The sequence below is a fragment of the Vanellus vanellus genome, assembly GCF_965231255.1.
Source record: "Vanellus vanellus genome assembly, chromosome: 2".
Classification (NCBI taxonomy): domain Eukaryota; kingdom Metazoa; phylum Chordata; class Aves; order Charadriiformes; family Charadriidae; genus Vanellus; species Vanellus vanellus.
The window spans coordinates 7,147,584-7,172,980 of NC_138906.1; the positions used below are offsets into that span (position 1 = coordinate 7,147,584).

Genomic DNA, 25,397 nt, shown 5'->3' on the forward strand with positions numbered 1-25,397 from the left:
GATAGGAGACCGAGTCGCGGTGAAAACGTCACCCCGAAGTGTGGGGACAAATGGACAAGCTTCGGCAGCCTGTGCCAAAGCTTTCTTGTCAGTTTAATTACTGTTCCCTGGCAGGCAAAAGAGCAGTGTGACCGCTTGAGTGACAAGTAACGCACTTCTTGTATCTCCAGGCACTGGGTGTTTGCTAACGTTTTGAAGTTCCTCAGAAAGTAGCTACAGATATTGAAATATGTAAATGCAGACAATTAAGAAGATTAGCACAGATCCTCTCAAATGATGTTGTGCTTTCTTGCTGCCAAGTGCTTTGGGTCACACGGTGGGACAAGAGTAATATATATCAAAGCTTGGGTCATCTGGGTTACGGGGACACGGGGGCAGCCTGTGTAATTAGGGTGGCTTGAGTAGCTGGGGAGGGGGACCATAACCTCTGCTGGAAACCCCAAAACAGGCCATATATATGCAACCCTGACACTAGGGTACTGCATTTTATTTGAAATATATTCTAAAGTGAAAGCTAAATTATGAGACAACTTTATTTGTTTTGTTTTAGTAGGCGTATTGGTTTATATCTTAAATATTTTAAAGGGGTTATTAAGTTGCTTGTACTTGATACAGATACTGAAAGTCCTTTGATGATGCCCTGCATAAGATTGGTTAGCGAGACAGATGAGATGGGTAGATAGATACCTTGACCTTTAAAACATAATTGTTCTGCTAAGTGAATAATAATAAGCATTTCTTGAGGCGGATAGTTGCAGCTACCTTAAATGTGATGGCTGAACAGAAGCCAGGGAACTCCAGTACACAGGCGTAAGCAGGTTAATAACCCAATTTGTCATCATTAGCAATAATACACATTTGGCTAAATGTAAGGGTCAGATTCTGCCTCCTATAGACAGGTGTCCCATGCCCTGGGACACCTGAGGTGCACCAACAGCAGTGGCACTGAGCAGCAGGAGCCGAGGCGGGATGCCCTCGGGCACCGTGGGGTAGCACCCTGCTCACAGATGCTTGTTCCCAAATCCGGCGTGCTCGAGCTCCTCTTGCACTCAAAGGATGTCTACTCAGCACAGCCCATTGGGGCTGGAGAGAGACAGCTAAGCGTGCGTCCGTGATAAGGGAAAGCTGAACGGACCTCGTTTAGGTTAGGGTCGGTCCCGTTTTTGCTTGTGCTCTCATTCTGATGGTAACATTAAAATATGTCAGAAATCACAGACAGCACAAATAATACAATAGAGTTGTAGCACAGCACCAGTGCTTTCCAACACAGCTTAGCAGAAGTGTCTTAATCTATCTTTTGTACTTCCAGGCTTTTGAAGATATTTACCTTGAAGATCGAAAAAACATAAAAACCATGCTGGAGTATGCTGACAAAATATTCACGTACATCTTCGTCTTGGAAATGCTCCTGAAATGGGTCGCTTATGGCTTCAAGAAGTATTTCACCAATGCCTGGTGCTGGCTGGACTTCCTAATTGTAGATGTAAGTATCATTTTGGAACTACGATGCTTCTTTTGTTGGACTTTATAACGCATAAGAATGGGCTGTTAAGTCTGGCGGCTTTGTGTTTGCAAAATGAGAGCTGTCACTCATTCTGAGTAACAACCTTAGGCGAACCTTGAAGGAGGTCTGCAGACGGTAGGTGACGGCGCATCCCCAGGAATCAGCATGCCAGAGCGGAGGAGATCACTTCGTTTCGCTACTCAGAGGTGTCACCCTGCTAATTTGAGTCACATTCCCTTCTCGTCCCTTGGAGCTCGCTCTTTCTTTTAGCATTTAACATCTCATTCCACACTCCCGGCGAGCACAAGGTCCGCTTACCTCCGACTGCTCCGCACATGACCTCAACACACAAGTCTTTCGGCAGATTAGAGACACTGTCCTTGGCGTAGTTTCCCGGCGAGGCTGCCAGTGGCACGTAACAGCATGTTCAGTACCGTCTCCCAAGTATTTACCACTGAAGGAGTCCGGAAGAAGGTGTGAATAGTCCTCTTGTCAAAGTAATTTCACTATTGCGAAACCTCACAAAATCCTCCAAATCCTTGAAATATCACAACGCTTAGTTCCCCTACAAGGATAATTCTTCAAAGCGAGTAATAGTTGAACAAGAGGGGGCTCATGCCCCAGGAGTGTTGCTAGAACCGGGCATGGCGCCTCTGAAGTTTCCCATTGCCTGGATGTGGGATCTGCCAAATTCGGGAAAAGCCACCAACACTGCATCCTCCCGATGAGGGTTAACATTTCATCACAGCCTATCAGTAAGGAGGCAATTATCTCCCTGAGGCCATTTCTTATTAGCTTGAGGTATTAATGTGGAAGGCTGGCAGAGCTCTGGCATGGTTGTGTAACTTATTAAACTTTTGATAAATTATTTTTCCCCATTTTACATCTGAACCTTGACTCAGGGGAGAACTGCACTTTCTTTGGCCCCGGTCCAGGAAAGCACTTCAATGGGACAATTTACTTGTTTGAAGTTATGGACATGTCTAAGTGCACTGCTGGATCAGAGCCTTTGGAAGCTTCTCCAGAGCTTTAATAAATTGATTTATGAAAAGGAAGTTCTTTACATAAATTGTAGGTCATAAATTCCTCTTTGCATACATGCTTGGAAACCTCTTAAAGGGAAGGCACTCATTTTTCACAGATTAGCTTCAATAGAGGAGGAAGGCCTGGTTTAATTATCGAACCACAAAATTGGAAACCACCAGTTTCTAAGTTATAGCCCAGCCCTGAAAACTCGGCTTACTGTGGTTTAGGAAGAGTGACGTAGCTTTTCTTTCCTGATTTCTCCATCTGTAAAATGGGTCTGATAGGACTCATGTAAAGCATTGTATGGGCTTCCAGGAATTTGTTATTGGAGTTATTGTTTTAACGAACTTCTGAAGACTAGAAGGGCTGGATGAGGGCTCAGTACGGTCACAACTTTAAGTAGGGATTTTCCTGGTGGGAACAACAGTTTGCACAATGAATGTGCTTAAATAGTTTGGAGACCTGCTGCATCATTAACAGTTTGAAATGAGTTCCCACTTGTTAGAAGTATGTAGCATAATACTTTGTAGCATGATATATAATTAACACCAAAGAGAGTAAAAGGAAAACTAAGCTGAAGCCTGTCCTCCATGCGAAAAGGCCCCATGGAACAGAAACTACACGAGAATGCAAAGTCAATATGCAACCGCAAAATTTAGGCACGTGTTTGCTTTTTAGTGGTGGGTTTGTGAGTATAATGACGGACTGTAGAGGCAGCCACAGGCGGGCTGGGGAAAGGGGTTTCACCTCCCCTGCCACACATCCAGAGCACATATGGCATAAAAAAGTGCTATGGGGGGAAGGGGACCACGGGCCCCTGGGACTTCTTTTATCTCCAGCAAATCCACCCCAGAGCCTTCTTACCGACCCAGAGTTCCTTTATCTTCTCAACCTCCATTTAAGCATTTTTGCCGGCTCCTGATCTAGCCAAAAATTTGCTCCATCCTTGAGTTGTTTAATTGACACTAGGAAATTGCTTTCCTTTTAGTGTTCCCAGTGAATAAAGCTTTTCCCCATGCCCCATTCTTTTCTTCAAAGTCATTTCCCAATGCGGATTATGAGAACCTGGTACTATATTTTTAGCGGGTTTAACAGATGCTCTTCTCCTACCCTATTGCTCACACACGCTGCCACTCTGAATTGGCAGAGTAACACGCTATCATTTCTCCAGCGCACTTTTTACTTCAATTTACATTTTCTTTTTGGTCCTTTGAGAACCAAATCAGTGCAACTGAGCTGCAGAAGGGAGTGAATGGGCGAATTAGCTGCTCCAAAAGAAGCAGATGAACCACTTGTCTGATTTTCTCAAATTTATTTGTTTAAAATTATTCACTTAAAAATTCCTGATCTGCAAATTATTCATTAGCAGTTTGGTATCAGTATTCAAAATTCAAGCTGTGATAGTTGATTTTTCATTGGACATGTGAAACCATCTATCATCTGTGTTTTCTCATTGTACAAATGCAACTCAGAATTCTTTTTCTGTTGTGAATAATTCATAAAACCAGCTTAAAATTTACCAGTATTCACTATTTCTAAATGGCAAATGAACCCAAAGGGGGTATAAGCATATTGCTGCTGAATTTTATTTATTTTTTTTTTTTGTACTTACCCTGCCTTGTGAAAGACCTTTGACACCAATTTGGGCCTGTGGAACAGCAAAGGCTCCATCTCACAATTGTGGATTACTAAAGAAAATTCTGTCTTGCAAAGCCTGAACATCAAAACACGGAATAATCCACAAACGGAGAGCTATTTTTGCTGGATGTAGAATCCCTAAAGGATGATCTCTGGTAATGGGCTTCACTGCATCTCAAAGAAGTGTGCTAGTGTAGCAAAACCGTAAGAGAGTGCTTTTAAATATATTGCAATTCAATAAAGTCCTATCAACAACGCTGCAACAGTTTTCTTTGGGAGGAAGGGAGAAAGGAGTAATCAAACCACAAAATACAGGCTCGTTTCAACTTCGGGCACCTTGGAAAGATGCCTTGGATGTCTGCTGAAATTTGGATATACTGAGCAAACAGTAATGTATGTTACCTCCCTGCAAATAACAAGTATACTGCTAAAAGTAACCCCTTTTCCACTGCAGACATAGCTTCATCCCTATGCATATGAATCGGAGTGGTGGGCACTCAGTTCACAGCTCTTTTCAAATGAGGGAAAAGCAGAGACCGTAGTATATCTGAAGTGTAGACAGCCATCAGTATCACCATCAGGAATGCTGTTTATGCACAATCCTCTTTGCTAGGATGCGCAGGCAAATATTTTCACAAAGAACAGATATTTTCCAAGCATTCATGCAATCAAAACCTCTTTGTACAAAGCAGATTAATCAAGGAGTCTGAACTTGGCCAGAGGCGGAGGCACATGGCATTTAAAATGAATGTTTCTGAAAACTGCTCTCGACCAGGCGTGTCCTGCGACAGGCAGAGACAGTTGGGTTTTAAAACAAGGGGCAGATAAACTCCACCAGTTGTGCATGCTGGTGTCATGTTTGATGTTCCTTTCAGTTGTTTCCTCTGACCTATAAATATTATCTTGAGCTTATCAAGTTTGAGCTTCAGCCAATTAATTCTGAGCTATGTCCCGGTCTCTGCTGACAGGGGATGGATTATTCTATTGCAGTGGTCAGTTCGGGAAAGGCATCAATCTGGAGTTTACCATCATTCAAAGACTGGAGGTGTTGCAGTCAACAGCTTCTTCACTCGCTGATCGTGCGTTGAAGGCAGAGGGGAGAGACTGGTCCCCTATAGAAGCTGTCACGAGAAAGCTGTCGGGAAAGGAATGTAAAGTCCCTAAGTCGTTCATAAGAATGCTCAGAGAAAAAGTCGCAGCCAAGTTTCATTGTCTGTGGCATGCACAGAAAAAAATCCTCTTAAATGGGTGCTAATGCCATGTCTCTACAAAAGTCCATTATCACAAATCCGTCATCAGTTTGGGGGTTCAATTTAATTGACTAAAAAGTTGGTTCCAATCCAAGCTTAAAGAAAAAAACACCCTGATTTTCATTTACTAATTTTGGAGATGAGGGTTTCTCCACCAATTCTTCCGAAGACTGTCCCATCTTTCAAGATTTGATACTTGGGGAAAGCTATTTTCTTAAGCAATTGCTTTTTTAGAGATGCTGGCAGCCTCCTTCCCCTTCAGCCATCTCCAGCAACGGGTCCTAACGCTATGTCCTGCCACCGGGAGGGGAAGACCATCTCTAGTTCTCAATTTTTCCCCTGGCGCCCCATCAGTTTGTCTCCAGCCGAGTCACCACAAAGATTGCTCCTTTCCTCCCTTGTCCCAGAGAGCCTCAGCCTCCGTGGAGGCTGGGGCTGACAACAGCTTTAAGCAGTATATCTGTATGCAAAATGGTTCAAGCAAGGCTCAGCAATGGCTTTGGAGGCCAAACATCTCAAAAGCATTATTCAACAAGTCCAGTAGGCAGGATTTTGTAGACACTTTTACAGAAGTAAAATAGTATGTATGTTCCCCCCCAACCCCGGCCCCTTTTGTGAATGGTTATAACAGAATGTGTTTCTCCTGTTCTCCTGGAGCTGCTGAGTTTGCACCTAGAGATCTGTATTCCCCCTTAAGCAGCTTGCCAAATTTCCTGTTTACTGACAAATTTCCTGTTTGCTTCTTTGAGAACTGCTCATGGATGTTCAGTCGTTAAATACGCCGTCGTTTTCACCAAATGCTCAAAAAACCACAGATATCACATTTTCCAAGATAGTTTCCTGGAAAGCACATGCTCCAAGATTTCTAGTTAGGAAACTTCACTGTCACAAGTTAAGAAGGAGCTAATAATCTTTGAGTTTGAGATGAACAATTTAAAACAGTCTTTCTATCCCTAGTTGAAAATTGAATTGAATTAAATTATGCCCTTGTGTTGGATTGTCTTTAAGTGACAATTAAAAACTTGCTGTGTGAAGTAAATATTGATGGCTTCTGATTACTTTAATTGTTTTTTCCATCTGTATTCCCTGTTGATTAGCAAGGTGATTTCTGTTTGCTTTACCAGTAATTACACAATCTGCTGTAATGACTTGTTCCCAAACAGCACTGAAATCTAATTTGTATTCTTGGGAAATTACCCTAAAAGCATGCGAATTTCGTCTACTTTCTGTTCAGAAAAGCACACAGGAACAGAATGACAAAACCACAGCCAAGGTAAAGTAAAAATAATATAGCTTGTCACTTGGAGAAGCATCTTAAGAGTGAACTTATTAGTGCTCTCTGCGAGTTATCAAAAATCCACGGGTTACAACAGGGTACTATTATTTCAGAGCTCGTTTTTCAACTAGTTTTATTCCAGTTCCTCAAAGCAAATGCTCACGTGGGATTTTTCTCAGTGCACATTCAACCTCCCCGATAACTAACAGGAAAGACAATCCCTCTCCAGAAGCCAGTGAGCCTAGTTTTGGGGGGAAAAAAAAATAATAAAAAAAAAATGCTGGTTTACTACATGTTGCCTAAATCAGGATAAGTGAAAAGAAAAAAAAAAAAAATTCCACATGAAGATGAGATAAGTGGTTTTAATGTGTGTTAGCAGGTCAGCGGACGCTGTAAATCTCCCTTCTGCCTCCCCATGCTTTATCTCAACATAACACATGCAAACACATCCAAATGTCTTGTCTTATCTCGGTTTGCACCTCATGTTAGTTACCACATAGATGCTAAAAGGAGAGCAACCGGGCTTTGCCAAGTGGGAGCACGAGGTCGGTTTCAGACAAGGCGCAGCAGCACAAAGCACGCCGCGGCGGGAGGAAAAGGGGCAGTAAATGAAGGCGAGGGGAAAAGTCCAGCAGTAAGCGTAGCTCACTGCCCGCCGTCACCTTGCGAAACGGTGGCAATATGAAGAATTACTGCAATGACTGAAGAATTTCAATTTCTGAGGGAGAACTTCAACTTTTGAAAGTGGTGTAAAAAACCCACCTCGACTCGGACTGAGCTGAACTAGGTTTACCAGCCATTTTTATTTCTCGAAGTTATTTAAAGATGGAGCGCATTTCAATGCCCTTTTTTAGAAGAATATGCTCGAAAAGAAAATAATGAATAAAACCCTTGAGCTCTTGCATGCAGCTTGCTTGGCCCTTTCCATTGCTGTGAGTGTAGCAGCCAAATTCCATATAGAGAGATGTTCTCCCTTGCGGGGAGGATCAGAGCTGGGACACAGATGTAGGCTGTATTTAACAGTCCAGACAGTCCCACATGCTCTGCAGGGACAGAGGAGGATTGTCCTATAGTTCCTCTCCCCGATGACCTTTGCAACCCCAGCTGTTGCAGACTGCAAAACGTCTTCCCACCATCCTTGTGGCTTCATCCAGGACGGCCAGGGGCTGCTCAGGAGACTCAGGGGAGAAGTGAAGGGAGAGATGCAGCCTGCAGAGTGCTCGGGGATGCTTTATTGGGGGGGGGGGGGGGGCAGAGATCAAAGGAATTGGGATGAAATTTGAAAGCTGTGCCCTAGTGGGGTAGAGACTTTGTGCTGGTCTCCTGCCCTGGTGTGACGGGCTTTGGGGTGCTTTGTGCTAAGGCATATGAAGATGAGGACTCATATTTGTAGCATGGAGGACTCCCACTTGCACCATCATCCATTCTGGCAGAAATCGGGGAACCTATAATTCTTCAGAGTCCCTCTCCATCCTAGCATATTCAATACAACATCAGGATCAACTCAGATTCAAGAATCCAATTAAACAGATGATTTTCAAGCCAAGACTGTCATATTTCCCACATCAGCTTGGTATTTTTCATATTGATTTGGAACATCTGATTAAATCAATGCTTTAGGGAACCGTGCAAATCCAGAACAGCACCTTGTGGAAACAGCCCAAACACATTTTTTTATATATATGTATATATATATATTCTGCATCACATCATATGTAAGTGGGGTTGATCCTAACCCTGCCCAGAAATAAGCATGCCTTCAGCTCAGCACCTCAGCTCCCACCGGCTGGGATGGAAATGGAGCAGAGTCGATGGGGCTGAGCCCCCAGGGAGATGTTCTCTCGGCAATCGCTATGCGCACCCCCAGCATTATAACGCTGTCTTCAAATAATAAATAATAATCAAGCGTTTTCCCGTCTACTCCTGACAACAGCATTCAGCATCAAGAAGGTACCCTGGGATGAATCGTGCAGTGGTTTTGGAGATCTTTTTAAGGGGAGAATATCTTTCCTCTTCAGCTGCCCGAAATCAAGGCTGTCTCCGCACGGCGTCTGGCTGAGAAGCAGAACGTAGTTGATGATGAAGAAGTTCTTTTGCTTTAAATCCCGGTAGAAATACCAGGATTTTCAAGGCAGCTGTACCCCCACGGCCGCCTCTGCGGCAACAAGGAGAAAGACTTTGGGTCTTGGCCAAGTTTTGGCTGATCAAGGGGTGTCACGCGGCGCCCAAAAATCGCAGCGATGCCTCTGCCCTCCCTCCCCAGGACCCGGAGGTCTGGCAAAGGCGTCTGTTTGCAGTGAAAAGGTGAATTGAGACGGGCTGAAAATTCATTTGGAAAGGGTGGGGTGGGCGGGCAAACTGCAAATCGATAAGTCAGCTTGCCCGTCTCGCTGGCTGTAAGCTCGCAGCAGCAGGTCGTTCGACTCGCCCTCAGAAATTATCTGAGGTTTAATTCTTGATTCGCAGCCATCTGCCTTGGGAATTGACTGGAGTTGTTAGAAAAGCCTGAGCAGGTGTAAAGGAGGTGACAGATTAAGAGAACAGCAAGACGTAAAGAGGTTCTTCTGGAAACCGCCAGGAAGCAATTAGGATGCAGGAATGATTTATTTAAAAGCATTTAAGCCAACAGGAGTGGCACATGCTGTTCGCAACAAGGCTGCCCTCTGAAAAGGAAACATCGCCTTGAAAAGCGTGGACAGGAGGAACAGGAAACAAGCTGAGAAGATGGAGTATTAACAGAGTTTCGCAGCCTTAGTTTGACTGTTAGATGAGGGAAGCAGAAAAAATAAAAACAGGAGAGGAAATGTCCCAGAGAAAAAAAAAAAAAACAAACCACAATGTAAAAGCCTTTTTTAACCTGAGTTATATGAAGTAATGTTGGGTTTTCCAGGAGATAATTTTTGTTTATAATTAATCTAGACACTTGTGTAGCCCATCATATTATAATACATGAGAGCACTCCACAAGCAGTAATGAACTCCGCTGCCGGTGAGGGAAGCTGTTCATTAACTCGTTTAATATCTCCGTGCCATGGACTAACTCCAGAGCAGCTCTAAGGAGTCCGCAGACTTTACCTGAACGTAAGGTTTGGGATTCACGCAAACAGGTAGCAGGGTTGGGAATTTGGTTTCGGTCACCTTAGTCTCTCTCTAGTGTCCTAATTTTAAGACTTTCCTTTAACTTTATGCCCTTCGTTCATAAGGTGCAATTTCTGGATTGGCTGGTGTGATCATACAGTCAGGCATCTATATGGCAGAAAATGCAATGTCAGAGTGAAAGGGCGAAGGGATATTTAAAAAAAATAAGGTGATAATAAACATCTGCTAAGAAAAGGTAGATGCTAAAGGGAATACCAACACTTTTCACCCGACGGTATTTCGGAGTGGCAATGCGAAGTTCCATGTATTTCAATTTATCTGCAAATTCCCCTTTCCCTGTAGTTTTTCCAGTTTGCATTTGAGGTCCAGACCTAATTTTGTTCCTTTTCAAATCAAGGGGAGCAACCTGGGACTGCAGGCCTGGCTTTTAAAGACACAGGGCTGCTGCTCGGGCTGCGGAGATCTGCTCTTCGGGTGATGCTGTCCTTGGCAGCAATGGATGGGAGAAACCAGACTGGACTGAAAAGAGGCACCTAAAGTAATCCAAGCTCTCTTTCTTCTACTTTTTTTTTTTTTTTAAAAAAAAAAAAGCACAATTCCAGGGGGAGAGACAGGTGTTCATGGGGCTCACAAAAAGCTATCTGAAAGCACTGGGGGGCTGCATTAGCAGAAACTGCTTATTTAAATAAGTGGCCGGAGCTTTCAACTCAGCTGCTGTGTTCCCTTTCGGGTGTCCTTTTTTTTTTTCCCCTGCTCCCTCCCCTCTAATTTGAACAAGCAGGTTACCCCTAGCTGCGTAAAACACGTGCTGGTGCCCAAACCAGGAAGGAGGTCTCCTCTTCTCCCCGAGCCAGCAGCTCGCAGGGTATCGCTCACAGCTGTGAGCGGCAGCAGGCAGACATTTAGTAGAGGTTCTCGTTATTCTCGTGGGTTTTAGGCCTTATATGACCAGCCAAGGAGGATTCTTGCTGTTGCCCAGACAGAACTCCTCGTTCCCTGGGCTCTGCTATTAATTCATCCCAGTGGTGATCTGGGGTTAATTCAAAAGTGCAGTCTATGCCGAGCAGCTTCTGCCTTTGCGTGGAGCTGCTCAGGTCTGCTTCCAGCTAGGTCCAATGGATGCTTGCTGGTTATCTGAAATGATGGGGTTTTAGGCTGGTGGGAAGGAACTGGAAAAAGAGAGGAGCGGCCCCTATTCCAGCTCAAACCCATCTCCTCACTGTAGGAAACTCTGTGAGCCTCGGGTGACACACTGCTCCCAAAGAATGTGCCCTCCAGATTACTGCCGCCAGCATAATTTCATGGCTAGGGAGTCTGTGCGTGCTACTGATTGATAGGGTCTTAACATGTATGTATATCGTAAGGAACCCCACTACTGTTATAAACGCAATAGCTCCTTAGGAAAAAAGAGGCTGTGATCTTTTGATTAAAGACCGTTTTCCCTTTGTGTGCTGAAAGGAAGCCGCATTATTGCACTTCCTCCTTTATAATTGTTTTTCTGCAGCTTTAAAATTCTCTTTTGACAGCTTTACTGGTGTTTACGGTGGTTTACAACACTGATTTCCTAAGTCAGCGTCAGACAGTGAAGACGTATATATTGATTGTACAACTTTATCTCTGTGAGTTCATAGCGACCAAATTTTAATTGTCAAAAAATGCTGCGCATCTCTTAAATCTTGAATTACTGCGAGGACCAGTGTGCTCCCTATGGGATCCTTCAAGGACTTTAAAATTTTTGATAGTTTAAAGAAACGCACCATGTAGAGACTACTCTTGGAAAGAGGTCAAAACATTTTAAAAAGAGCTCTCTCCGCTGGTGTTTCCCTCCCCACTTTGCTTCTCACAGGTGGACACATGGCACACTATGGTCAGTATGGAGGGACAGCCCTGAGCACAGTGGCGGCCTAATACTAAACAAAGCATATTTCTCATCTCAATAATGACAATATCTCATTAAAACAAGAAGACAAAAAAAGTGGCAGTTACGGAAAAAAAAAGTCCTGATTCCCAGAGAAGACTTTTGGGTTTTTGGTCAAATATAATCTAGTAGTGGATTGTCAAAATAATTAAGAAATTCAGACATTAAACTCATTCGAACACATCAGCAATAACTTTGAACAGGTATCGGTGAGGCTAGTCTCTTTTCAGAGGTCATGGCCTGTGTTCTAGCAGTCTAAACTCATTGATTCTTCTTGATTTTGCCCTGCAAACACGTAAGACTGTCATACAACGGGGCACTCTAGACCTGAGCTGCCACTAAGCCCCGTGGGTGACAGGGGGCTGGCTTGGAAAACACCTGGTAAACCCCATGGCTGGTATTTCTAGCGTTCAATGCGGTCACAAGATTTAAAAGCTCTCATTTTTTTCTTGAGCGGAGCACTGAAAACGGCAAAAATGAACGCTGTGGGGTTCATTTCTCTCTCCCTTTACGGAGCTCCAGGAAGCGGTCATACAAACCAGTGGGAAATCTATATAGAGAGACTTGAGTATAGAAATATGCAGGAATATAGAAATACAGGTCTATAGGTGTACAGATATATATTTATAGATATGTACATAGATATATTTATAGATACACAAAACTATCTATGGGCAAAGAAATGAAGGAACAGAGGGAAAAAAACTTCCCTAGATGCCAGGATCACGGAGAGCTCTACACCCCTGCCTGTCTACGATGGCAAGAAGAAGCCAAAGTGCGTAGGGAACATCAACGTGGCTTTGCCCAGAGCCTGAGCTTTGCTGGGAAACTCTACCATTGAGCCAATCAGTAAATGCTGACTCTTTCAGGGTTTCCACTCTTTCAGGGTGGAATAAATTTCGGTAATCTGCTTCCAGCGCCGAAGCTGGGCTTTTGTTGGGCTGTGCTGAGGTGATCTGAGGAAAGCAAAAGGGAAGAGCTGCCACGTGATTGAAATCCTAGTCCGTGTGGTTGGTGAGACTTTTGCCGTTAATGTCTGTGGAGGCAAGATGGCGTCTACTGAATTATGAGGACCACTCCCCACCTTAGAGCCCCTCATTGCTGGCCAGGCTGTACATTGGGGCTCATGCGAGATGGCAAATTCCAGTGAGGCCACCATCCTGGGGACTTCAGGGGAGCTGAATAAACAGCAAGTCCTGGGGATAAGGAACAGTCTCAAGCTAACGTGGAGGATATTATTCCTTGATTAAGTTAAGGGAAGGAAAGTTTAGACTGAAAGCTTCTTAGTAAGATCTAGCAGGTTCTGGAAAGACCCTTAAAGGAGATTCTGGGTGCAAAGCACCTGCAAATCAGAACAATAATAAGGCTTCTTGGATCAGAAGAAGTGCACAGGAGGATGAGAGACTCTGTAGCTTACTTGTTAGCACACGTGCCATGTCAAAGGTGAAGGTGAGGTGAAAGCTCAAGCCCAGCAGCAGGTCGTGCATTTTATGGAAAATGGTTCCAGGCAACAGTGACTCCTTAGGATTCACCCGCTCTCCAGCATGTTACAGTGCTGCCTGGTCTTCAGAGGTTTGTTGTTTTTTTTTTTTTTTTACTGAAAAACCTACAAAATTATTTGCAAACAGAAAAGATTAGAAATGTGTACCATATTGTGAATCTGGAGGTTATGTTTAGCCTGGAGGTGTTTTCCGGGTGCCAGCAAGTTTCTGATCCCGAGCAGAGCACAAAGCAGAACCTTAGAGTAGCTCTGGGCTGCACAGCCTTGTAACAGGGAAAAAAAAAAAAAAAGTAACAGAAACAGCTGACTTCACCTTTTGCTGTGATTATGTGGGGCAGTCAGCACCAATTTTGAAAACTGCTTGATTTTTTTCCTAAAAATAGCCTTCCGGGTCACTTTTAATCAAGTCCAAATGGCCAAGTCTCCGCGTTAGTAATTCTCTGATAAATAAAATTTGACGGGGATACCTTCAAAACCAACAGCCGAGCATTTAAACAAGTTGTCTCAAACTCGGTTCTGACTTCAGCCTTGTAAATCATTGCCAAATATCACTCAGCTTCACGGCCTAATCCTCGGAAGAGATATCTAATGCTGTGTAAATCTGTGTCAGGAGGACAACAGCACCTGTGATGTGTTTCAGGGTGGCATTTACGGCACTTTAAAGAAAATGGCAACCTGCTCAGGTCCGAAGCCTGGTCTTGCGGGATTTGAACAGAACGGCTTCTGCCTTGAGGGAAAGGGGAGTTATAGGACACGAGGGAGGGAGCACGCAGATGCACGAACCAAGGGCGGTTTGAAGACCTTGAGAAGATCTGACTTTCACTCATTGTGGGTGAAGTTAGCGAAAAAGGGTGCCGGGTGGTTGGTATTTGATTAATTTTCTTTTAAATCTGTACATTAATTTTACAAATGAATGAGCTTCCCTTGAAATATATGAGCCTACCGATCTTGGTTTCTGTCATTGGGCATGCTATCATCGAGCTGTTTTTCTCATATCTCCGGCTTTTCTGCGTAGGGAGCTCCAAGGCTTTGTGAGGTTAAGCCATTTTCTGCACTAAACTTTCCACCAAAGGCAGAAATATGTGCCACGTTGTTACTTCTATCATGATATCTCAATAATGCCAATTATATTACAGTTTTAAGATGACTTAGTTGAATGGCTTTATTAAATAAGTATGCCGCGTATTTGCTTACTGCTATTAGACAACTCCTTCAGCCTTTTCTCCTTATTTAGGCAACATTAAGTCAATGGGGAGAGTGAATGAAAGGAGAAGGCTTTGGCCTGTATGTTAATGCAACTTTAGAGTACGGGGTGTAATCGAATCTGGTAAGAAATAGGGAAGACAGAAAACAAGTGCTGCCTCAATTTGGAAGCGTTGGTGAGTTTAAGGTGTTTTTGAAGTCAAACGCAAATTTTCAACTTTAACTGTAACATTGACTGAGCAGGATTTAAGTGAAAGAAGCGTTACTAGTGAATATACGTCAAACCTATAGCGTTACTTACTCTAAAATAACTTCTTAGGCATGCCCGTGTTACAGGTTCAGATCTGCTTTCTTAGAGGTGGAAGCGAAGGCTTCGCTGGTGGTTTTTACCTGCCCTAAGGGTCCTGAGACATCAGACCTCGCATGCCGTCTGTCTGTCTGCTGTGATGTTTGTATAGCACACCCACTGCTAACATGCAGAAGTGTTTATCAAGTCCTTCCTCCCACATCAGCCGCCGGGTCTGTACACGAGAGGTGAGTTTGTGTCACACCTTGTTAAAGAGTGACATGTTAAAGAGTGACAGTCAGCCTCTGTGCCACTTCGTCATCTGCAAATCTGGGCTGTCTCATCCCGGCAGATATCCAGCTCGCTGCATCCAGCCCGGGCTCGGTGTCTCAGAGACCTCCTGCCCTTAGGCTTGCTGTCACCCACATGCCACAATAAGGCCATCAATAGGTAAATAATTTAACAAATTGAGCAAGTTTTACGAAGATGTTTAGCTGTGCAGACAGCGCTCGTACATAAACGAAAGCGTATTCAGGAGGAAGGTTGCTCCACAGAGGACACTAGCTTGTGACTTAGGGGACCAGGCTCGTCTTATCCTGCTTTATCGTGAACCTCATGGGTGATGCTGGGCTGGTCAGCCAGCAGTGGGGCTCAGAGGAAAAATCATCCTACCCTAAAATGAATAGGAAGAATTCCCACCAGGGCTGGCTGTCTCAATGGGGGAGCCTAGAGTCTCCTTTTACATTAAGCACATATTTTTTATAAAGTGTAGAAGAATCCCTGGGTTTAGCCCTCACTTCTATCTTTAAAATGGCAATGAAGAACACTCTTTCAGGTAAGCTTTGCACACTCCTGTTAGTAAGTGAGAGATAATCCAATACCGCGATAACCGAGGATGTGAAAAAAGCGAAAGTAAGATGGGAGTGAGGGAACTGCGATGAGCAGTACGCATAGGTCTCTCCCTTCTAAGAAAAGAGTGTTTTATAATATGTGGGGATTGATTTTGATTCCTTTGCATGCAAATCGGCATGGTACCTATGGTGTTGGAGAGCTCTTTGTTTCTCACTCCCTGCTCGGTAAGAATTCAGGCTGTGAACACGGATTTGAGCATGCAAACCCCAATTGCTCTGTGCGTTTCTTAATCTGACCCATAACCTCCACTGCCATTCAGTTCATCCGGACTCCAGTCCTGTGCCTCATAGCATCTACGTTTCTGACCAGCTGGGCACTACAAAAGTTCTGAGAACATAAAGAACATTGGAACCCCTCCATGCTTTCTCCAGTTTTGGAAATAGATATCAAATAAATACTCTTTGAGAGGTGTGAACCTCCACGTGGAGCACCTGTCAAGTTTCTTTCTGCCTTAGAGGCTGTGCAGAAACCAGAAAAAGTGTAAAAGTACAGAGTCAGAGCCATGCACCTCATTCTTTTAGAGCCTATGGCATAAAGTCGTGTCTACCAGCAACCTAGGAGACTTGTTTCTAATCAGTAAGTTTAAGATTGGTAATTGAATGGTGATGCTAAAATCTTTTATCTCTGCTGGAAATGGTTAGATCATATAGGTGCTTTCATCCAGAAAACCCTAAATTATAACACTTACGTGACTCATCATATCTTCAATAGTGGAAGATACACACACCTCGAGGCGTGTACAGGAAACCTACAGCACGGGCGTCACGGAGTGGTGGTTTTCTTAATGGTGATCTCTTTTCTCATCCACTTTGTGCAACCTGGCATTAAGAGGATTTCTCTGTGCTTAGTTAAAAGGAAACCGACATCTTTGAAAGTCTGTATTTCTATAAGTTTTGCATTAAAGTGGGAACAAAGGTTTTGTGAGTTGGTAAGAGTTCTGTATACGTGTGGATGTAAAAAATCTTTTTTTCTGTGTTGGTCTAATTTAATGGCTTCCATTTAAGGTGTTTCTTTTTTCCCCCACTGTTCCAGCTGTTTCCAACCAACCAGCTGTTTCCTTTCAGGAAGGAAAGTCAGAAGAGAAGGAAAATGACAGGACTGTACTAACAGACTGAATTTGTGCTTTGTGTCTCCATTCAGGTCTCTTTAATAAGCCTCATAGCCAATACACTTGGATATTCCGAGATGGGGCCCATTAAATCCCTCAGGACCCTCCGAGCCCTGCGACCATTAAGAGCTTTGTCACGATTCGAAGGGATGAGGGTAAGAATAGATAAAGCATCGATCAAAGCTCAGCTGTGTGACACGAAGCGTGTAACAGGGAACAGTTGCACGTGGTTTTGTCTTCATTTTGTCTGCCAAAGGAAATGAACGGTAATGCTGTACCAAAACAACAAAATCAGAAATCCCTCCTTTGTCTTGATTGCAATTGTATCATTACAGCTTTATCCTCTGGTGCATTTAATGATAAACTAATCCTGCTGCCTAACTTGTCATATTGTGCTTTAAAAAACAGCTTTTTGGCCGAGGAAGCATCTGGCTAACAATTACCTCTCAATTATAAGGCGTATCAGGGGAATAACCGAGCTACAAGTTTGCTCCCTGCTTTTGACACGTATTAAAATGAGACTGACTGGGAAAGTTCTTAAGGACTTTTTCACTAATAATTAAAGCAAAAATTAGAAATGCTCAAGATAGGGGAAGCAAACGAATAATTATATAAAATCTGTCCTTTGAACAGATTGCACTTTTAATATGGAATGTCAGGATTAACATTAAAACTACGTAGCTTGTGTTTGTTGCTCCACCTTGTGCATCCATCTCGGTCGCTTCTGCATTCCTTTGCCGGCGTGGCTATATCCGCACGGCATACTTGTTTATTTGTTAAGCCTACCTGCTACGCTAATCAATTATTGTCTAGATAAGCACTTTATTTAACTCCTTGCACCATGCATGACTTGCAGATGATAACTGTGTTCTGTATGAGCTGAGGTTACTGCTAATCTTGCAGATTGCATAGTAAGACGCAGCAAATCTGTGACAAAATTACACGTAAAAGAACTTAACATTGTCCGATGATTCCTAATCTCTCTTATGAGGTCAAAGAACATGCTACCGTTTTCATACTGAGGGATATTCAGGGAGAAGCTTTCCCGTAGACAAAATTTTGGTCTGAATCATCAGTGACTAAAATGTGTAGTTCATGCCCCGATCTCCTAGCAATTAACTGTCCTTATTGCAATAGCCTTACAGTAGGCAGATGGACGGCTGGAGAGTCTCACCACCAGTGTAACCCAGGAAATATGGAGATAGAGCAATTTATGAAAAACCTGTGCCCATACCTTGCCTGTGGCCAGAATTGGGGATCTACGGCTTCGTCCCACAGACCTTGTGATTATCTAAATCACGTTCTTTTTGTGGATGGAGATCAGACAAATCTAATTGCACACCACTCTCGTCTGTGTTAGCACTAAGACAAAAAGATTCAAGCGGCTCTTATTTATTTGGACACCCAAACCTGAATTGCTTTGTTCACCACACTCTTTTCAGCAACAGGCAGTATTTTAAAGGTTATTCACAAGCCAACTGCAGATCTTCCACTAGCACAAAGTGATATTGCACTACTGATGTTAATTAAAGCTCTCACTCCTATGTCATCTGGTGACCTCACTCCAAGTCTTTATTAAACATACGTAAATTGAGCAAACATTGGTATCAGCCAAAGCTGCACTAGTTTAACTAGTTTAGAGTGATTTGTGCATGGGCTCTCTCAAATCAATTTAAATCTGGCTTATGAAGGCTTAACTTCTACTGGTGGATTTGCAAGTTCAGGCGAAACCTCTTTGACATATTCTAAGCTGACATAAGAATGTTCACTCATGACTTTGCATCAGTTTAACTAAATTGGATTCAAACCTGAAAAGCAGTGGGAAGACTACCCCAAAGCATTGGAAAAGTGAGACTGAAATAGGAAAGAAATAACATGAAAAAGTTCACATCTCTATCGACAGGTTTTCTAAAATAGCAAGAGGTTGGCTTGGTGGAGATCCTACGTGGTATAGACACACAGATCAGCCCTGCAAGTTTTCTTCCTAACATGCTCATACTTGTAGGCTCCCCTCGTACCTGAGTCAACATCCTTTTTCTTCCCAGTACCATTGCTGCAGCTGAAATATATTCAGTCTTTCTGAGCTATCAGTGGTAGTGAATTAGCTTGTAAACGATGATAAAGTGTAATTGAGAATACGTGCTATTGGAAAATCAAATCATTTTATTTTTAGTTTGTCTAACCACACTTAACATGACTAGGGACAGTTAGACCTTTCATTATTAGGAGCTCATATGCTCCAGAATGCACAGGAAAATTGCCAGCACAGTGATGGATTAAATAATGATAATGTTGAGAAGCAAACACTGACAGTAAGAAAATAATAATAGTTTGCTCTATTATAATGTCTTTTTCTTGAATAACTGGAAGATTTCTGCATTGCTAGAACAGGAACAAGAAAGTTCTCATTTATACTGCAGTAAGAGACTTATTTCATTGACGCTGTATCTAAATTTGGGAAACAATTGGTCCTGAGGCAAAGGCACCGAGCAGCACTTGGATGTTCAAGAGGTCCTGTTACCATCAGACTTCAGTCCTTTCCCTGTCTTCAAACAGGCTGGGACCCATCTGAGCTTGACACAAGTCTCAGCAGCTCCCATCCCATGAGAGGTCTGCAAAATAAGGCTGAACCACTGCCATCTTGCCCGTCTGTCCCTCAAAAAGACCCCAGTAAGACCAGTATCCGACCTCACAGTTACTGCAGACCCTGGGGGTGCCATGCGCTTGCCACCACCCTGCATCACCCGCTGCTTTCCAGGCCATGTTAGAGCCCAGCATAAATTAATTTAGGTCTGCCTGTCCCAAATCATGAAGTCTCCCATGTCTCCTCATTTATTGTCCATCAGGGAATTATTTCAGAGGTGCCAGTTCCCTGCAAGCTTCTTCCCAGCAAGGGAGGCTTTTTTTGCAGTATTTTAAAAGGATGAGTGGGATGATGATAGACCATTTAATGCGAAAATGATACCAGGCAAAGTCATGGTGAGGCTGCTACAAGATACATGCGGGAAAGAAATAGCATAATTAATGCTAGTTAGCATGATTTCATGGGAATAGTTCTTGTAAAACCGATATGGTCCTTTGATTTGATTACAAATTATGCTGATGACGGTAACTGCACTGATATAATATCCTTAGATTTCAGAGAGGAATCTGATACCACGGGACATTGCGATGAAAACACGAGCTTTGTACCAAGCCAAGTAAACATAGTTTAAATTAATTTAAAATGGGTGATGGATCTCGAAAAGTAATTGTGAACAGTGATGACACTGTAAATTCGGTGATGAGTGTCTCAGGGTGAGGGATCCTTCAGCATAAGAATTGTCCTTAATCTGGACTTTAACAGCATCTGGAAGAAAATATAAAATCTTTGCTGACAACACACAAAGTGAGCGGGGTAGTAAGCGATATTACGGATAAGGGAATTATACTGACTGATCTGGATCACAGTGCAAAACAGATCAATGGTACAACATGCATTTTAATAAAACCACATGGATCGTACACTTCGGGAGGAGGAAAGTAGGTCACTCTGGGGGACGTTTCTTGGAAAACAGCGGCTGAGAAGGACTTAGGGATCGGGATGACTGTTCAACAGGACACAAGCTTTTGGGCAGGTCCAATAAATGAGGTGACTAATACAATCGCTCAATACACTGGGAAATGACCCAGCGAGCAGAGGGAGAGGGCAGTGCTTCAAGGGAAAGGACAGTGCTCTTTGAGGAAAGGCTGAAAGAGTTGGGGCTGTTCAGCCTGCAGAGGAGAAGGCTCCGCGGAGATCTTATTGCGGCCTTCCAGTCCCTAAAGGGGGCCTACAGGAGAGCTGGGGAAGGACTTTTTACTAGGGCATGTAGTGATAGGACGAGGGAATGGCTTTAAACTGGAAGAGGGCAGGTTCAGATTGAACATTAGGAAGAAGTTTTTCACTGTGAGGGTGGTGTGGCACTGGCACAGGTTGCCCAGAGAGGTTGTTGAGGCCCCATCCCTGGAGGTATCACAGTATCACAGTATCACAGTATGCTAGGGATTGGAAGGGACCTCAAAAGATCATCTAGTCCAATCCCCCTGTCGGAGCAGGTGTTCAAGGCCAGGCTGGACGTGGCCTTAGGCAGCCTGGTCTAGTGAGAGGTGTCCCTGCCTATGGCAGTGGGGTTGGAACTCAATGATCTTCAAGGTCCTTTCCAAACTAAACCATTCTATGTTTCTATGATAATACTGGAATTCCACCAAACTGCTCGACACAGGGAGTTAAAAATGGGGAATTCTCTGCAGCGTGCTTAGAAATCTGAAGGAATGATGACAGTTAGAAAGAACTTGTGTTTTTTTAATTACCCAAAGCAATGTTCGGTGGCAGCTGACGTGCAGCAAAGACTGGGATGATAGGAGATGTCTAACAACAGATGACTAGTGCCTCAGGTTCAACAAATTGCACCTAAAAATACAGCACCGATTTCTAACAGTGAGGGCAAAGGACATCAGGAAGAGATTTCTAATAATAAATTTTTTGTCCATTATTTGAAATCATGATGATGTAAATCTCTGCAAAAGCTGTGCCCAGACTTGGGTAGGAGTTAAAGACTGGTCTCGAAATTACTGTGAGAAGTCTGGTGGGCTCTGCTGCGGCAAAGGGAGGATTAACGCATCATGCAAGTCCATTTCTGCATTTGAAATCTGAATCAGCTTCAGCTGTCAAGGTGGCCCACCAAATCAGGAGAGCCGGGCCACCAAATCCATAGCTGGACCACAAGCTATAGCTTTGCACTGCTGTGGCTTAGGGCAGAGGGTGGCTCATTTCTAGGCGATCCCTAAAGAAGTCGCCTTGAAGGTGGTTTCACCTGTAGAGGTATTGGAAAACAAGATGTATGAAACCTCTTCTTATGTGGCTATATATGCTGCTGTTCCTAGGTGTAACAGAAATTCAGCCCTTTCCAGGGCAAGGTTTACAGCTGAACTTTTAACAGGATTTTGTGAAAATAACTTACCTTTATGTATTCAGGTCTTTAAGTCCTCTCACTTGTCTCAGTGCAAATCAGGAGTGCTTCCAGCAGACCAAATGGCATCACGCTGGTGTAAGAGCAGAAGCAGCGTGGGAAGAATGAAACCCCCTGTTAATAATTAATTCAGAGAGGTGTTACAGGATTTGCTCCAGCCTCATGTCATGTTTTATTATCTACAAGCCGTTGAACATAATTCTGCAGAAGGAAAAAAGCAGGACGCAGGCACGGCCATCGCTTGCGCTGCTGAAACCTGCATGTCTGTGTCCTGTCACAGGGCTTGCGGGTGGGACCTGGCTTCAGCAGCGTATGTAACATAAGCGCAGTGGCTTTGCGCTGGCACGGATTAAAACTGAACACAAATATTGTCCCACATAGCAGCAAAGGAAAGCTTTGGCGAAGGCCGAGGCTGTATCCAAATAAGCCCTTGATCTGTAAATTATTTGTCATTTTGGTTAACACAGAAATTTTTGACCTTAAAACAGTGAAGTTAGAAATTGATTAACATCAAAAACTAAAAGATAAAATTAGCAAAAAAAAAAAAAAAAAGAAAGAAATTGAAAAGTCATCAGGAATGGGCCTATACAGAAAAAAAAAATGTTAAAAAAAATGGTCAAGCAGCTTTTCCTGTGTGAAAATTAGCTTCATTCATAAATGCGCAAAATATAAATCTGGGTTTTGAAAGATCTACATAATTTTGTATTGTATATTGTAGATGAAGCTGCTGCTATACATGCACGAAAACCATTTCACTCTTCCGGGTATTTTTCTTCCTCAGCAATACAAAAATGATGGGGAAACGAATGTTACATTATTAGCTTGTCAGAAAATTGGACACAAATGCGAGAGAAAACAAGAGCCGACATTTTCCATAATCAGATTCACAATTGAATAAAATGCAATTTTTAGGGATCAATATCACCTTGTCTCAGTTTCAGAAATGTAGATGGATAAGAGGAAGAGCTCAGTGTCTGCCTACCAGATTTTAATCTCCAAAATATGAGACAGAGATGGAGACAAATTCATATAGTGGGGTTGGTGTCCACAGCAATGCCATCAGCCAACTTTGCCTGGACTGTGCAATGGCAGAATCTCCAAAAGCTGTGAACATGGAGAAACCGTGCTGACACAGGAAGGGGAAAACTACATTTTGTGATAGTGTTCTTCCCTCAGAAAATGTATGGTTTTACACAGACGTTTGCAGCCCTGCCTGGGTTGGTGTGTAGGAACTTTACAGCATGTCATGGGAAAAAATAATGTATTTTGTTAAATTAGAATGGTTTCACTGTTTTAATCATGCATACTGAGCAGACAGGGGAAGCTGGTTTAGTACAGTGTGCCTCAATCAGTTATGATTTAAATAAGCAAAATTTGTCACAGCTAGAGTTCACATCCCAAGGACTACGGATGCCTGAGTTCAGTGAAAGATTTCAGAAAACTTTTTTGGTCTGTTTTTAGAAGACCCTGCGATGTACCCCAGCCATTTCCAATTAATTGTATGACTTTTAGAGACTGAAGTGTATTATCCGCTAGGATCTGAGAGGTCATGATGACTTTGCAGATTGCTCCTGAATTAAAAGAATACTCTTGATGCCAACGGATGAGCTCTTCAGTTACAAAAGGAAAAACTAATCATGCGTGAAGCCTCTAATGGTGGTCTGTCTCCTCAGGTAGCATTAGTAGTTACCCACCTGTCACCATGTTCAGCCTAGTTAATCAAGGTTGGACAACAGCTTGTTAGCGAAGTGTCTATGTAAGGGCTGGCATTAATTCTGGTTTTCTCTCCTGTTTCACCCAAGGTGGTGGTCAATGCCCTCGTGGGAGCCATCCCTTCCATCATGAATGTTCTGCTCGTCTGCCTCATCTTCTGGCTCATCTTTAGCATCATGGGAGTGAACCTGTTTGCTGGGAAGTTTGGGAAGTGCATTAATAAGACAGAAGGAGATATGCCTTTAGACTCTAAAATTATTAACAACATGAGTGACTGTATACTCTATAATGTGTCGGGCACATTTTACTGGACAAAAGTCAAAGTTAACTTTGATAACGTTGGTGCTGGGTACCTGGCTCTGCTACAAGTGGTAAGTGTGACCACCAGAAACTAATGGGCCAATGTTGCCTGTTCCTATTGAAATCATCAGCTTATAGGTTCAGGTTAACCTCTATATTTTTCTGGGTTTTTCAGCCTTACCCATCAGGGGAGTGCCTTTCCTCAAGTGTAAATGAGTCATATTGGGCATATTAATTTGGCTTAGAGATATTTATGGCAGCTTCTGGTTTTAATTTGAGTTTCTGGTGCATCACTAATGTAGTCCTCTGGGAGGTGATTGGACTATTGAGGTGAATTAAAGATCATTTTGTCAATATTGTAATCTAGAGCAAAGGTCAGTTCCAGAAACAAAAAGTCATGGTCCAGGAAGGGCTGTTCATGCGGACAGAGGGCACTGGCCTTCCTGAACTGCCTGGGACTTCATTATACCCTGCTGGGAAAAAAATGACTTTACAGTACCTTCAATTACTCAACTGAAGTTATTGCATAAAGCTGGAGTCACAGAGAAATCTTAATTTACAGTCCTCTGCTCACCTTCTATGGACGTGTTCGAGAAGGACACCGGTGCCTCTCATTCTGGTTCCTCACATCACTTCCACCTGCTAAACATAATGAGTCAGGTAGAACTTAACTATGAAATAAGGTGGTGATCAGGTTGATGTAACTCCATACAGCCTGATCTCTCTGGAAAGGTGGTGAGAGCATATCACAGAAGACACTGTTGAGGTTCAAAGATGATGGCAATATTTGATCTATAAAGACAGAAGTAAGCCACTTTTACGACCTATTTCAGCAGTAAATGTAAAAGATGGACTGAGATTTACTGTGTTGTGATGCAGCACAACCTAACAGATAGAGCCACAGGAGACTCCGTCTTCTTATCCAGGCTCTGCCGCTGGACTGCTGGGTGATTTTAGACAAATTGCTTTGTGTTTCAATTCCATGGGGCCCTCATGTAAAATAGTGGTAATGATACTTATCTCCATTGTTCCTAATTCTTCTCTGGAAATTTTCAAGACCCGCCTGGATGCAGTCCTGAGTAATGTGCTCTGGGCAATCCTGCTTTAGCAGGGGAGTTGGACTAGATGATCTCTAGAGGTCCCTTCCAATTCTGAAAATTCTGTGATTCTGTGATTCTAATTTGCTCTGAAGCCTAGTGATGACAAGGGCTGGATATGCACTAGGAATGTTTTTTTTGTGTTGCATTTTACGTACGCAGAGTGAAACAAGTCCCTTGCTACATCCTTGGATGGGGAGGTTACTGTCTTGAAGTGCCTGTGATGGCATTCCTTGCTTCTGGGATAAAAACTTGCATACTGGGAGCTTGATTCAGTTGTCCACCCTTTGCAATGCCGTAGCGTACTGCCCCAGGCCCCCACCTGCCCTTCCAAGAGGGCATGAGCCTCCCACAGGTTCCCCATCAGATCTGCCATCCTTTCTCCTTCCCACTATGCAAATTTGCTTTCTCCCAAATCTTTTTTTCTCTATCACAGACTCATGAAATAGCTCCATGAAGTAGCTTTCCTTTCTTGTAGAAATGCTTATCCTTATATACTCTTTTCCTGGTATTCATACACTTGAGTTTGAGATCTTCTGAGAACTGTCCATCGTGTCTTTGCTTTCATACCCTCTG

General features: G+C 43.2%; 1 protein-coding gene across 1 annotated transcript in view; it reads left to right on the forward strand.

Annotated features, from left to right (window-relative positions):
- The window catches only part of LOC309686298 (sodium channel protein type 5 subunit alpha-like), a gene marked incomplete at its 5' end in the record, with an annotated part of 177,068 nt that overhangs the window by 140,118 nt on the left and 11,553 nt on the right, over positions 1 to 25,397 (forward strand). Inside the window, 3 exon segments of the mRNA XM_082498902.1 lie at positions 1,310 to 1,483; positions 16,753 to 16,875; positions 23,514 to 23,795. Coding sequence (XP_082355028.1) covers positions 1,310 to 1,483; positions 16,753 to 16,875; positions 23,514 to 23,795 — 579 coding nt within the window.